The following is a 15000-nucleotide window of genomic DNA, read 5'->3' as shown; positions in this document are numbered from 1 at the left end:
TTCAGATCATCCATGAATGTTTTTGTTTATTTATTTTAATGAAGCATTCTATATCAATGAGTAAGATGAGTTATGTGACAATCGTTATCGATAAATCTCAAATTACACACACAACACAAACATGTATATATTTTTTTTTTTTTTTCGTTTTTCAGGTCAATCATGAATGTTTTTGTTTATTTATTTTAATAAAACATTTTATACCAATGAATAAGATGAGTTATGTGACAATCGTTATCAACAAATCACATACATGTATATATATATATATATATATATATATATATATATTTTTTTTTTTTCTTTCTATTACTTATGTCGAATGATTAGAACATAAAAAATACGCCGTATTTTTATTTTATAACAAAAAATATTGCAATTTAATATTATTATATGCAAATATATATTGTATTAATAAAATAATCTAAAAAATAAATTATATATATATATATATGATATATAAAATATTTTAAATAGATTATTTATTTTAACCTAATTAACCTAATTAACTAATATTATAATATATAAAATAAATATTTTTTAATATATATATTTATATATATATTAAATTAATTATCTGAAAAGAGTCAACGTTCAAAGCCACATTCTTCCTCCTTGTTTGTATTATTATTTATCGGTCATCATTATCATACAGGTATTTTTTTGTTTTTATTTTTTATTTTTAATTTTTTTTATTTCTTTTTTCATTTCGAAGTATGAATCACGAATTATTAGCACGTAAAATATTTATGAATGATCGGAACGAACGAAACGAACGGACGTCACGTAACACGTAAGTCAACGCAAGTCAAAAAAGGTATTCTATTTCGATTAATTATTTTGAGACGTTTAGAAAATGTTATCTATTTAAGGACGATTTTATAGCAGTCGTTAATTATTAAGCACACAGTTCTCAAAGTCTCGTAGATGACGACTTCTTCGTCCTTCGAAATTCGCGCTTGCGTTTTGAGGTCGTACAATTTAACAATAGAATTTATTAATTTTTTTTTAGCCGATCAACGACTTCGCCATAATCGATTCGTTCTTTCGTCACAATATGTATATATAAAAATTTTTAAATTGCTGTCATATCGGAAGATTTTTATTTTTATTTTTTTTTCATCGAAGGAATACGTCGACACGTTCCCTCGGTCTTTTTTATTTATTTTTTTCTTTCTTTCCTTCTTTCTTTTTCTCTTCAAGATAAAGATAGTTAAAGAGAGAGAGAGAGAGAGAGAGAGAGAGAGAAAGAGAGAATCGTGTAAATTCTTACGAATTCTTAATTTTATTAATACTTACACGTTGTGTAATATTTTTTATTTCTTCTTCTTTTAATTTAATTTAATTTTTTATTATTTCTTTTTTCTTTTTCTTTTTTTCTTTTTTTGTCCTTTTTTTCGTTTTATCACGACGTATATACATAAAGTCTTCAAGGATGTATAGTTTTCGTTTTCTGTTCTTTTCTTTGCTTTTTTCTTTTCTTCTTTTTTTTTTTTTTATCTTCTGTTGACAGCGACGAAAGGCAATTAAGGCAACGGTTAAATTACAAAAAAAAAAAAAAAGGAAAAAAACTAGAAAGAAAATATTAATTTCACCCCTCTCTCTCTCTCTCTCTCTCTCTCTCTCTCTCTCTCTCTGTCTCTATCATCTCTTTTTTTTCTGTTGGATTATCCACATGTTCTTCTGAATTATTTACTTTTTTTATTTATTTATTTTTTTCGTTCGTAAAGAAAAAAAGAAAGAAAAAAAAAAAACGTCAGTTCTAAAGTGTATCCAATATTAATAAATCGAATGCCATAGAAGCTAATTTAAAATATATGAAATGCATTTCCCGGAGATCATAGTGATGCGTAATCCGCTAAAGAACAAAGTTAGCTCTTACGAAGTAGCTCTTCTGAACCAGTTAGGAAGACGAACGACTTCGAACACGTATAGAGAGAAAGAGAGAGAGAGAGAGAGAGAGAGAGAGAGAGAGAGAGAGAGAGAGAAAAGAATGATAAAACGAAAAAGAAGAGATGAAAAAAATGGCAGAAGAAAAAGGGGAAAAAAGGGGGAAAGAAAAAAATATTAATTACACAAAGCTATCTCACTTTGGATTCGCATTTACTATGGACGCATATTATCATGGACGTACGGAAAGGTTCTCATTATTTTCTTTTTTTTTTTCTTTTTTCTTTTTTCTTTTATTTTTCTTCCTTTTTCTTTTTTTTTTTTTTTCGTCATTTCCAAACGTCGCGACAAATCTTACGATATCGATTTTTAAATTTAACAATGAACGTTCTCGTACAACACGAATGATTCATTTCCTATTGTTCCATGTTTGACGTCTTGAATTCTTTTTCTTTTTCTCATTTCAATTTTAATTTGTATTTGACATTTAATTGTATATTTAGACAGATTTCTTTCGTGATCACGTTGCATTTTAATTATATATCGTATCTATCAACGTGACTGCGAAGAAACTGCGAATATTTTCTCAATTAATGATATTAGAAAATTGGCACAGGTTGAGAACCATTGCTCTCGCTATGGTGGCATCCTTTCGCCTGCGAATAAGAAGCTCATTGCACGAAGGCGAGGCCACCACCGATCGGTGTACCTTCTATCTGCTTACCCACATTAATGCTTCTTTCTTTTTTTGTTCTTTTTTTTTTTTCTTCTTCCTCCTTTCCTTCTTTTCTTTTTCTCTCCTTTTTCTTTTTTTCACCGACAAACGCTCCGCATATCGCGTCGTCTATCCTTTATCCTTCGATCTTATACCCTTTTTTTTTCGTCTTTTTCTTTTTTTTTTTTTTTTTTTTTTTTTTTTTTTTTTTTTTTTTGTCAAATGCATTTAACACAAACGAAAAACTATGACGAGTAATAAGCATGCCATAAATATCTTCTTCGTTTTGGCCAAATTCAAATTCATGTCATTCTTTCGCGTTAATTGAAATTATCACGACGTATATTTTATTTCATAAAAATTGACGATATTATTGTTAATAGTAATAATAAGATTAAATAATATCTTTTTTTTTTTTCTTTTTTTTCGGAAGATCATCAGAACTCTTTTCGATAGACTTTCGAATAATTTTTAATTCGCGATAAACGATTTAATAAGTTTCTAAACAGCGACAAGATATTGTATAATCGCATTTAAAAAAAAATAAAAAGAAAATTTATTAATTTATTTTTAACAGATCACGATATACACGATTGTATATATTTTAATGGATTTATCGAACGTAGAGTGAAAGTAGCCAAGAACTTTACGTATGAATCCCAATATCATACGTATCGTAAAAATACGTTTACGTACATTGAAATTATTATCGAAATTTATATAATTACTAGATAATAATAATTCGAAAATAATAATTTTTACGTTTGACAGTGAGAGGGTGGTGGTGATGGGGGTAGGGTGGGTGGGTGGGTGGAGTTGAGGATGTAAATTTTTGTATTTTCTTTTTTTATTATTATTATTATTTTTTGTTTTTTTTTATTCATTCAGAGATAGATATTTTATGATCCATATTTAATGTCCGACGTTGGTTACATTGGTTTTACATGATTTCACTCGAATAGCACGAAATGATAGCACGACCTCGATCGATCATTCGTTCGTTCGTTCGTTCGTTCGTTGATTTTCATCTTCAAGAAGCGAGTCAGTGTACTTTTCTGTTCCGCTTTCCGTTCGAGTAACAGAAACCCGTTCTTAAAAGATTCAACTTCATGAATATTCTTCGTAAAAGAATTAAAATGATCGTACACGATATTTACGATAAACATGTAAATATATAAATATGTATATATATATATATATATACGAATAAACATAATATATAATTTATTAAAAATAGAATTAATCGTATGGAAGGACAGCCAAGATACAAAGGAAAAGTATAATCTTTCATAAGCCTTTGATTAACTTCGACTTTATTGGATTCAAGTGAAGTAAAAAAAAAAAAAAAAAAGAAAAAAGAAAAAAGAAAGAAAGAAAAAGAAAAAATTTGTTGGAAATCAAAGATCTCATAATTTTTAATTATACATTTATAATTATAAAATGAATCGCACGTAATGACTTCTACCATTATATATATATATATATATATATATATTTCTTTTTTTTTCTGTTTTTGGAAAATATCAAGGTGACTTTCATTTTGTTTAAATAAGAGCACAATAATCATTTATAATGATATTAATGATATCACATAAATATCAATTTAAAATTGATATATATATATATATCAATTTTAAATTGATTTTAATGAGCTAATGGTATAGAATAAAACTAAAAGCGAGTATTAGTATAATGTTATTTTTTTACAAAAAGGAAAAAAGGAAAAAGAAAAATTTTCTTATATATTAGTATGAAGGTGAATGTACACGAGGGTTGTACGACGTAAGTACGTCGTACACGTATCTTCGACGCTTTTCAATTTTAAATTAGAAATTTCGAGATAGGAAAGTTTCCTCTATATTCTTTCTAACGGTCTCGTGGAAAATGTCGAGCGTAAATAAATAAGTACACGTCGAGTTGGGACTTTGAAATGGAGGTCGGACGTACGAAGTCGTCCGTAACGTTTTAAGAAAGAGAGAGAGAGAGAGAGAGAGAAAATTCTAATTTCTAAAGTGAACGATAGACGAAAATTTGCGATCCTTCGAAAATCTTTGATGATATATTTTTTTTTTTTTTTTCCTTAATGAAAATCTCAAAAATCGAATTCTTTTTTTTTTTTTTTCTTTTCTTTCTTTTTTTTTTCCATTCTTTCCTCTCACTTTATTTTTCCCGTTTGATATATATTAAAGTTATTTTGTATTTTTTTTTTCACAAGTAACACACGACAGACACGAATATTCTCTTGAGAATTTTCAATGAGCAAATTTTCACGAGGATATGCGAAGGAATAACGAAGGAAGGAAGTGAATAAGTAAGTAAGTAAGTAGGTCAGTCGGTTAGAGATAAGAAAGAAAGAGAGAGAGAAAGAGAGAAAGAAAGAGAGAAAGAAAGAAAGAAGAGTTTCGGTTTAACGATATGAAAAAAAAAAGAAAGAGAGAGAGAGAGAGAGAGAGAGAGAGAAAAGAAAAATTAGAGAAGAGAATGACGACAAGGTCTCAATGGTCGCGAGACTTTCTCTGGACAAATTAAATTAGATTAGTTATGGCCTCTCAATTGTTAACTGACATTGTGAAAGATAGACCGGAAAGTATTTAATTGTTTCATCGGCGTGAAGCCACCGATTATGATTAAAATACGGATATTTCATAATTACGTTCGAATACGTGTTTCATTTTAATTAACATAATCTTATTAATCGTTATACGTGTCATCATTAAAAAAAAAAAAAAAAAAAAAAAAGAAAGAAAGAAAAGAAAAAAAAAAAGAAAGAAAGAAAGAAAAGAAAAAAAAAAAAGAAAACAAAAGGGAACGAAATTAATTAATAATACACGTTTAGATGTTTGATAAGGAATATTTTATAATTACGTTCGATATTATCATACGTAATAATCTATAAGTTTTGATCGTTCTAATTTTTTTAAAGCGTTATACGTTAAAGGTCGTATATAATATTTGTATTATTATTATTATTATTATTATTATTATTATTATTATTATTATTATTATTATTATTATTATTATTATTGTTTTTGCGATTTTATATCTATAAATAAAATATAGTACTAGTTTCTTCTTCCTTTCGAGTAAGTAGGTAGACAGAAGAGAGCTACATATTCGACGTTTGAAATTCGTCGAGGCATGCGATCACTTGATCAACGACGAGGAACGAACTATAATAATTTCACTGGACGTCGTAGGCGATGTCAACGCAATGTGAGATTATATAAGTGAATCGCTCCTACAATCGTAGATATCGTTTCCTATTTCTCTCTTTCTCTTTCTCTCTATCTCTCTCTCTCTCTCTCTCTATCTCTCTCTCAGTCTCTCTTTTAGTCTCTTTGTCTGTCTGTCTGTCTGTCTCTTTTGCTTTCTATTTTTTTCTCTGCTTTGTCGGATCGTATAAGAAAATGATAGAAAAGAAAAATTATTTTTTTTTTTTTTCAAACGTTAAACGTAGCAGGACAATTGTTCGTTAAAAATAATACATGAAGGATATTTCATTTGTATTTGAGTAAAAATTAAATTAGATAGACGAAATAGATAATTTTCGTATATCGAAATAATCCTTTTTAATTTTTTTTAAGGCAATTTTTCTTTTTTTTATTTTTTTTTTTTTTTTTTTTTTTTTTTTTTTTTTTTTTTTTTTTTCCTTCTTTTCATTTCCTTTCGACGCGTCGAGAAAACTCGACGTATTCTTCAATTAGAACGTAACATACGAATTATTAAATGATAAAGATAATTGAACGTAAGTAAATATGTAATAATTATTTAAATATATAATAGATATGTGATTTTAAGAAAGAAAATAATAACGATCAGTAATTATTTCAGAAAACGATTTATTAACAATAAACAAATAAATAAATAAATATATATATATATATATATATTATTTAAGAAAATTAATTTTATACAAATTAGGAAGAAAAATAATAAGAAAATATTTGGATATTAATTTGTATTATCCTTTTCACGGAACACTTATTGAATTTACACGAGTAATACGAAAAACAAAAAAAAAAAAAAAAAAGGAAAAGAAAAACAGGTTGATTTAGATTAATCATCTAAAGTTTAATGGATATCGCATTGTAATCTTTCAAGTATAATAATTACATGCTTACATATGCACGCTTACATACTTACATGGTCGAAGAGAATCCCGTCGGAGTTTGGACTTCGCGATCGTGACGTTACGTAAAAGAAATATCGTTTCTTTGCTTATTACTTCGCTCGTTGCGTTTCTCCGATTTCTTTTTTACCCTTTTTTTTTCCTTTTTTTCTTTTTTTTTTCCTCTCTCTTCTCTTTTCTTTTTCTCTTTCTTTTTTTTTTTTTCTCTTTTCCGTCGATCTTCCATCGACCATATATATTTGATATTTAATATATAGCATCGAATGTACTCTTGGATAATATCAATATTCGTTTAAAAGTTTCATCAAACGATTCAAAATTGAAATAGAATTTTTACAAGCCAAATGGAAAAATTACGTCTTATGCTTACCTTCGTTTCTTATATTTTACATTTTATCAAAAGAAGCAAATCTTTTTTTCGCGATAGCATGAAAATACTAATGTGCAATGGTTGAGGAAAGACGGCTGACGTTTATAATAGGAAAAGAAAAAAGAAAAAAGAAAAAAGAAAAAGAAAAAAAAAGAAAAAAAAAGAAAAACAAGAGGGAAAAAAAAAAAGAATAAAAGTCGGAAGACGATACGATCTTTCTTCCGCCAAGGCATATTTCCTTGCGCATATCAAAGTGACTTTTTAGAAAGGCTTCGAAACGAGTGATTAAATCGCTCGCCATATCTCTTTTAACGCTCTCTTTTTTTCTCCCCTCTTTTTCATTTTCTTTTTTTTTTTTTTTTTTCTTTCTTTCTTTCTTTTTTTTTCTTTTCTTTCTTTCCTTTTTCCCCCTTCTTCCTTTTATTTTTTTTTTTTTTTTTTTTTTTTTTTTTTTTTTTCCTTTTCTTTTCTGACGCGCGTGCTATTAAAGACACCGTCTCGCACGGACGATCAAACGTAAATACTTTTAAGTATTACTTTGATCTAGATTTCGAATAGTTCGATTTCATACCGAATTGCATTCACGATATTACTGTGTAAAAAATTTTACGATTTCCCCGTTTAGTAGGTAGTAAATAGTAGTTGCTTGCTAAGAGAGAAATAAAATATCGGCAAGTCGAGAGATCAAGAGATCGAGTTGATCGAGTTGATCGAAGAGAGCTGTCGGTCGTTTAATTTTTCTTTTTCTTTTTTTCTTTTTCTTTTTTTTTTTTTTTTTTTCTTTATTCTTCATTTTCCTTTTTCTATTCGTCTTCAAGAAGACAAACGCGAATTATTTTGTCTCACGTCTTATCGTAATGTTCTCTCTCTCTCTCTCTCTCTCTCTCTCTCTCTCTGTCTCTCTTTTTTTTTCTTTTTTTTTTTATGATAAAAAATTGTTCGTTAAATAGGTCAAATTTATTGATGTCGAATAAATTCTACGATTCAAAGATATTTACTTTATCGGTCCTTTACACGAGGTTAGTTCTTTTTTTTTTTTTTTCTTGTTTTTTTTCTTTCTTTTTTTTTTTTTTGCCCCTTTAATCATAAAACACTTCAATAAATATAATATAATATAGTATTTTATTAATTTTTATAAATTCAATAAAATTACTATAAATTCATATAAATTTTTAATTTTATTTAATATTATCGTTATTAATAATATTAATTTAATAATATTAATGTTATTAAAAAATAGATTGGAATGGTCTGTTACTCAGTCGTACGAATATAAGAAACAATCGAAGAAAATTGTTTATTTGGATTGGACGAAAAAAGAGAAGAAAAAAAAAAAGAAGAAGAAGAAAAAAAAAATATACATCCTAGAGCGTGTTATAAGGAAAGTCGTAAATGCGCAAAAGATTTGCAATATTTTTTTTTTCTTTTCTTTTTTTTTCTTTTTTCCTTTCTTTTTTATTAACATACCACGACTTCGAATAATTATCTTGGGATATTATACAATATTATGCTGCTCTGACGTAGAGAGGCCAACTTTTGAGATTTTTTTTTTTTTTTTGGAACATGGAAAAGTTTAAATCACGGATATTAATTCTTGCGAAAAGGACAATCGTCGTTGGTCCGTAGGATAATTAGCGAGGACATTAAAATAATTTTTCAATTGTTTTTATATTTATTTTCATTTCTTTTTTTTTTTCTTTTTGCTATTATTTTGTTGTTGTTCTTGTTTTCTTTTTATCCAATTCCCTTCTCGTGCTATTTATTGCACTTATTATTCCGACGATTTATGATCACCAAAGTGATAATAATTACGCGGTACTTTTCGCTTTACATTCGAACGTATTACACTTTCTAAACGAGCTTAACATTTCTAATTGATTTTATTTCGTTCAAAAGATTATGAATTTCATGTTGAGAAAAAGGGAGGAAGCGGAGTACGCTGATCGATTTGATTATTACATTTATATATATAGTTTTTTTTTTTTTTTTTTTTTTTTTATAGAAATTATTATTTTCTTTTCTTTTCTTTTTTTTTTTTGTTTTATTTTCTTTACCCTTCCCTTAGAAAAATCACTTTCTCTCCTTGTTACGTTACTGTGAGACGACGTTTAAGTGTGGATAAGTTAAAAAAAAAAAGAAAAAAGAAAAAAAAAATGAAAATAGAAGGTTAACATATTTAAGGCACCACAGGAAATTTGCGGTGAGCTTTAGACGATAACGCTTACAAGCGTTAGAAATGACGCTTTAAAATATTACGAACGCGAAACGTAAAGAAATCTAATATCCAGTTTAATGATAATAAAACTATGAAGAATCATGTCGATGGAAAACTGGTCCACCTGTTTGCTTTGATTTATGGTGTTACCGAACGTGTTCATACGTATTACAAATATTAAATAATCACGTTTAAACGAACTTTCGCCATTTCTTTCCTTTTTCCCTTCCCCTAACCCCCCCCCCCCCCCCCCAGTAAAGTTTACAGAGGACAGGTTTTTTAATCGGTATGACGCGTGTGAGTTGTAAATGTGAATTTCGATTGGAATTTATTTATGTTTTTTTTTTTTTTTTTTTAATTCTTTCCCTACGTCGAACGAAATTTCTCTTCGCTTTATCTTCGTGATTTATATTCGAATATATCAAATGTAAGAAAATATTATGCGTTAATTTGAGAGAAGATCGAAAGAATGAAAGATAGAAAGAAAGATAGAAAGAATTTTTAAGGTTCAATTGGCACGTACGTATGATACGTACGTCAGATATGTAATCAATTAACGCGAAATTTAACGCGAAATTTAACGTGTATCTTTTCATATTGATAACATTCGACGTGAATGTGAAATATTATTGTAATATATTTATATATATATAATTAATAAAATAATAAAATAAATAAAAATAATATAATAAAATATATAATTAATAATTAAAGTAAATAAAATAAATAAATAAAATTACTAACATACGTATGTCGGCTTACTACATAGAATTTAAATTTATTATATAATATAAATTTATATGTATTAATATGCCATTTAAAAAATTATATGCCACTTATAAAATAATAAAATTAATTTATAAAATTAATATGCCACGTATAACGGGTGCTCGGAAGCGAACGCTATCACTGTCATTTCTGAGTAAAATCACGATTGTTATTTATCATATCGATTGTTATGACGCATTCTATCTCCTATCGGATGTTATATTTCTTGATAGAAAAAAAAAGAATGAGAACGAAAACTTCCATAAAATTTTTAATAATATCTTCATACAGACTTGTTCAAATGATTTATCACTTTATTTATCTCTAATGTATTATCTCTAATAGTTTCATTCAACGTCAATGGAATAATAATAATAATAATAATAATAATAATAATAATAATAATAATAATAATAATAATAAAAAAGAAAAAAAAAGGGGAAAGAAGAAAGATAAATGATTTGCTATTTTTACGTCAATATTTGAGAATGATCGATATTAATTTTCAAGCGTTTCGTATCGAGAGATATACGTACGTATCGCGTAAGCGAAGATAAAAGTGAAATAATTCTTTCTATAGAAGGAAAAGAAATAGAGAGAGAGAGAGAGAGAGAGAGAGAGAGAGAGAGAGAGAAAAAAAAGAGGAAAGAAACGGAAAGGAAAAATTCGATGGTTTCGTAACGAGGCCGAAAAAAAAATAGAAAGAAAAAAAAAAAGAAATAACCTTGACCTAATGGAATATATCAAAACATAATAGATCAGTGTCGACGATCTCATACCAGTTTGTTTTATGTATCGTCATATACATATATACATAAATACAAATGTTAACATTCGAATAAGATATTATACTAATTAGTTGCTTCATTCATTTCAACATTTTATTATTACAAAATATCATAATGTGACCTTTCTCTTTTATTTCAAAAAAGATATGAATTATTTTAAATGTTCTACCATTTATACTTTTACCATCTTCATTAGCATCAACTCCGAGCAAAAGAGATATTTTTCTTTATGTCAATGTTCATGGTAAAGTCAATAAAATTGTAGCCATTTTTGATAATAAAATATATTTAATAATAAAATATAGTTGAATGGCCATTACGGATGGCCAATTAACGAACCTATCTCGATATCCTTGCGAATATACAATCGTTTAACTTTTTATATTTCATTTCGTTGCCATTGTCGTTGATTATTTATGAAGAGGAACAAGAAGAAAAGAAAAAAAAGGTGAATAAATAACAAGCAAAAAAAAAAAAACATAAAGGATGTCTGTTGTAAAGCTCACATATAACATGAAGAAGTCTGTCTATCTCGTTAATTCTAAGCCCCCTGGCATGATAGTCGTCTACCTTGACTCTTGGACCTTGACATTGGAACTTTCGTATATTTATATATATATATACAACAGACCGGTTTCTTCTAATTCTTCTTCACTGATTTAAATCGTTAACCAGCAAATTTTCATGCTTCATCCCTCTTTTATATCTTTCATTCTTCTTTTTTTTAATTTTTTTTTTTTTTTCTTAGAATTTCTTGGATAATTAAAGATAAAAAGAAAGAAAGAAAGAAAGAAAGAAAGAAAGAGATAGATAGAGAGAGAGGAAGGTCTTGTTTTTTTCGTGTCTTCTCTTAATTCGATATAAAATCTCGAACTAAGTTCCAACTTCAATTACATCAATATATTTATCATTTTCTTACGTACGTTTAAATATCGATAGTATGTAAATAATAATGAAGGTCATTTGTTTGTCTACGCATTTGTTTTCCCTTTTTTTTTTTTTTTCTTTGTTTTCTTTTTTTTTTTCCCTTCAATTATTTTTTTCTCTCTCTTGTTTTTACAGGGGCCGCTGTGGCCTTCGGCGTCCTTCTGATCGTTATTGCCGCAATATTAGCGGCTCTATTTCCTCAGTTGATAAATATCATCGTGAACAAGCAGATCGCATTGGAAGGACTTATGGCTGGTGGAAAGCACCGCCTGTTATACCACGTTTGCACGTGTACATTTATAACGTCACGAATGCCGATGAATTCTTGAACAACGGCGAGAAACCAGTGTTAGACGAGCTCGGACCGTACGTTTATTCGCAGCGCTGGGAGAAAGTTGAGATAAAGTTCAACGAAAATGATACGGTCAGCTATAAAATTCGAAAGCAATACGTTTTTACGCCGGTAAGTCGATTTATAAAGATTTCTTTCTTTTTCTCTATCCTTCCTTTTGCTTTTTTTTCTTTTTTCTTTTTTTTTTTTTTTTTTTTTTTTTTAATCTTCTCTTTCCTTTTCTTTTTGATTTTTTTCTTTCTTTCTTTCTTTCCCACCCCCCCTCCTCTCACCTTTCCCCTCCCCTCCCCTCCCACCCCCCCCCCACCCCACCCCATCTCGAAATTCGACTCATTTGTTCGTTCTTACGTATCATAGAAATTTGTCAAGTATAACAATGAACGACAATTGATATACTTTGATATTACTCGTATAATATTTGATTATATTTAATTGATATTTAATTTATATTTAATTTGTATTTCATTTTGAACGACGATGAAAAATTTTATACCGTGAACAATATAAAAGAGAAAAAGAAAAAGGAATGGAAAGAAAAATGTATGAGTACCGATAACATTCGATGGAAATACGAATCGAAATAATATCTATCGGTTTACGGAAATTTTTCTAATAATAATTAATTTGATAACGAGATTTGAAATCTGTTGTCAACGGCAAAGTACCTCTTTTCGTATTATTATTTAACTAAGCTCTCTCGAGTATTCACTTTCCGACGTCTGATCTTTCGATCTACGTAAATATTAAAGACGGAATAAATACAAAAGTCAAATTGACTTTTCTTCTTCTACTTCTTCTTCTTCTTCTTCTTCTTTTTCTTCGAACAAAAAAAAAGAAAAAAAAGGAAAGAAAAACCAAGAAAAAGAAAAGAATTGATTCTCTTTGCGCTTTGTGAATTAATATCATTATATGAATATTTATAATTGAACGTTCATCTTGAATGTGGAAAATAGAAGAAGGAAGAAGAAGAAGAAGAGGAAGAGAAAAAAAAAATCAGAAAAAACGAACTTAAACTTTATATTTCTTGGAAAGATCATTCGAGTCGTCATCGTTCCGTCATTGACGACGAACCGGAATCTGTGGTTTTAATTAATCACCGAGTCTTACTTTCTTCTCTCTCTCTCTCTCTCTCTTTTCCTTTTATTTTATTTTTTTTTTTTTGTTTCTTTACCACATCTCAAACGTCCTTTTGAACGACGGACCTTATGACCTTAGACATCGTGGAACGTATCGTACGATTTCTCTTCCTTCAAATGAAACTTCATCTTTTGTCTTCTTGAAAATGATCAAAACGCAGATTATTATTCTTGGAAAATTTATAGATCGTAAAAGTCATTATATGATTGCCACTTGAAAGATCAATATTTACATACTTGAATCTTATTTCTGCTACTTGAAACTGATAATATCTAACAGTATTAATGATATATTCTTTACGATATATTCGATCACACTATATATATAATTGCAAATCATATGTTTATGATAATAATTTTGATTTCTGATTCAATTTTGTTTTTTTTTCTTTTTGTTTGCTTTTGTTTCTTTTTTCTTTTTTTTTGTTTTTTTTTTGTTTTTTTTTCCAATTACATACCTACGTAAGAGTAGATATAAATCAATTTATCATTCAATTCTTTTCACGTTTTATTAAATTACAATATATATATATATATATATATATATATATATATATATATATATATATATATATATATATAAATGTAGCTATACTTACGTTTAAGAGTTGAAAAGAATTTGCGTTAGTTTTCTTTATTTTATAATAACTGCACAATTACGTTATCATAAATACCGCTAATAAACATATCATTGTATTACATATGACATAGAAAATAATTAAATAATAATGGTTCTAATGGAATTTACGATTTATAATGTCGAAAACATTTCGTCATTAGATTATCGATCGTAATATTTTTCATTTATAATTATTTCTAACATGTAAGAGTTTTCAATATAACGAACGTTGTAAGAAACTTAAAAGAAGGTCTATGAAACCATGCGAAGGTAACATGCATAATAAAACGTTCAAGAAACTTTCACCAATGACGAAGGTGATAACTCTATACGAGTTTACCTGTGAAGTAATTGCGATTGAAATTTATATATGTATCTGAAAGTATATCGTTGATTTTCATTGATCATGCTAGTTTTAAAATATTCGAAAAAAAAAAAACACACACAAAAAAAGAAAAAAAACAAAATTACATAACTTTTATGATAATAACTTCGAGTTTCTTTTCTTTTTTTTTTTTTTTCTTTTCCTTTAGTTTTTCTTTTCCCTTTTTTTTTTTTTTCCTTCTAATCACACACGCACGTAAGAGCAAATACGATAATAATAGTAATAATAATAATAATAATAATAATAATAATAATAATTTATTATTTAATTTTTCTCATGTTTCATTAAATTATTATTGAAATCAACTAGAATTCCAATAGATTATATCTTCTAGTTATATAGTAGTAGAAAAGAATCTTGAAATGGAATACCTATCGTATCGCGGAATCAAGGACTTGACAAAAGATTATTATTTGCAAGACTCAATAAAATGGCGATATAAGAAGGAGGAGGAGGAGGAGGAGGAGGAGGAGAAAAGTAAACATAAAAGTGTATAATTGATTTTTACACGTTCGTAGATTCGGATTTATGGATGTTATATTGATTAACAATGAATAAGTTGCATAAATTTTCTTTCTTTTTTCCCCCCTCTTTTTCTTTTTTTTTTTTTGTTATTTCGTTTTTATTTTGCGATCGAAAAAAATACGACGACAAACGAGAATAGAAAAAAAAAATATATATATATATATATATATATATATATATA

At 27.5% G+C, this 15000-nt stretch overlaps 1 protein-coding gene across 1 annotated transcript in view; it reads left to right on the top strand.

Annotated features, from left to right (window-relative positions):
• The window catches only part of LOC124956553 (scavenger receptor class B member 1-like), a 37298-nt gene that overhangs the window by 13951 nt on the left and 8347 nt on the right, over positions 1 to 15000 (top strand). The window contains 2 exon segments of the mRNA XM_047512514.1: positions 11938 to 12036; positions 12039 to 12265. Coding sequence (XP_047368470.1) covers positions 11938 to 12036; positions 12039 to 12265 — 326 coding nt within the window.

Source organism: Vespa velutina, chromosome 22 (assembly GCF_912470025.1).
Source record: "Vespa velutina chromosome 22, iVesVel2.1, whole genome shotgun sequence".
Lineage (NCBI taxonomy): Eukaryota > Metazoa > Arthropoda > Insecta > Hymenoptera > Vespidae > Vespa > Vespa velutina.
This window is presented reverse-complemented; position numbering and strand designations above follow the sequence as displayed.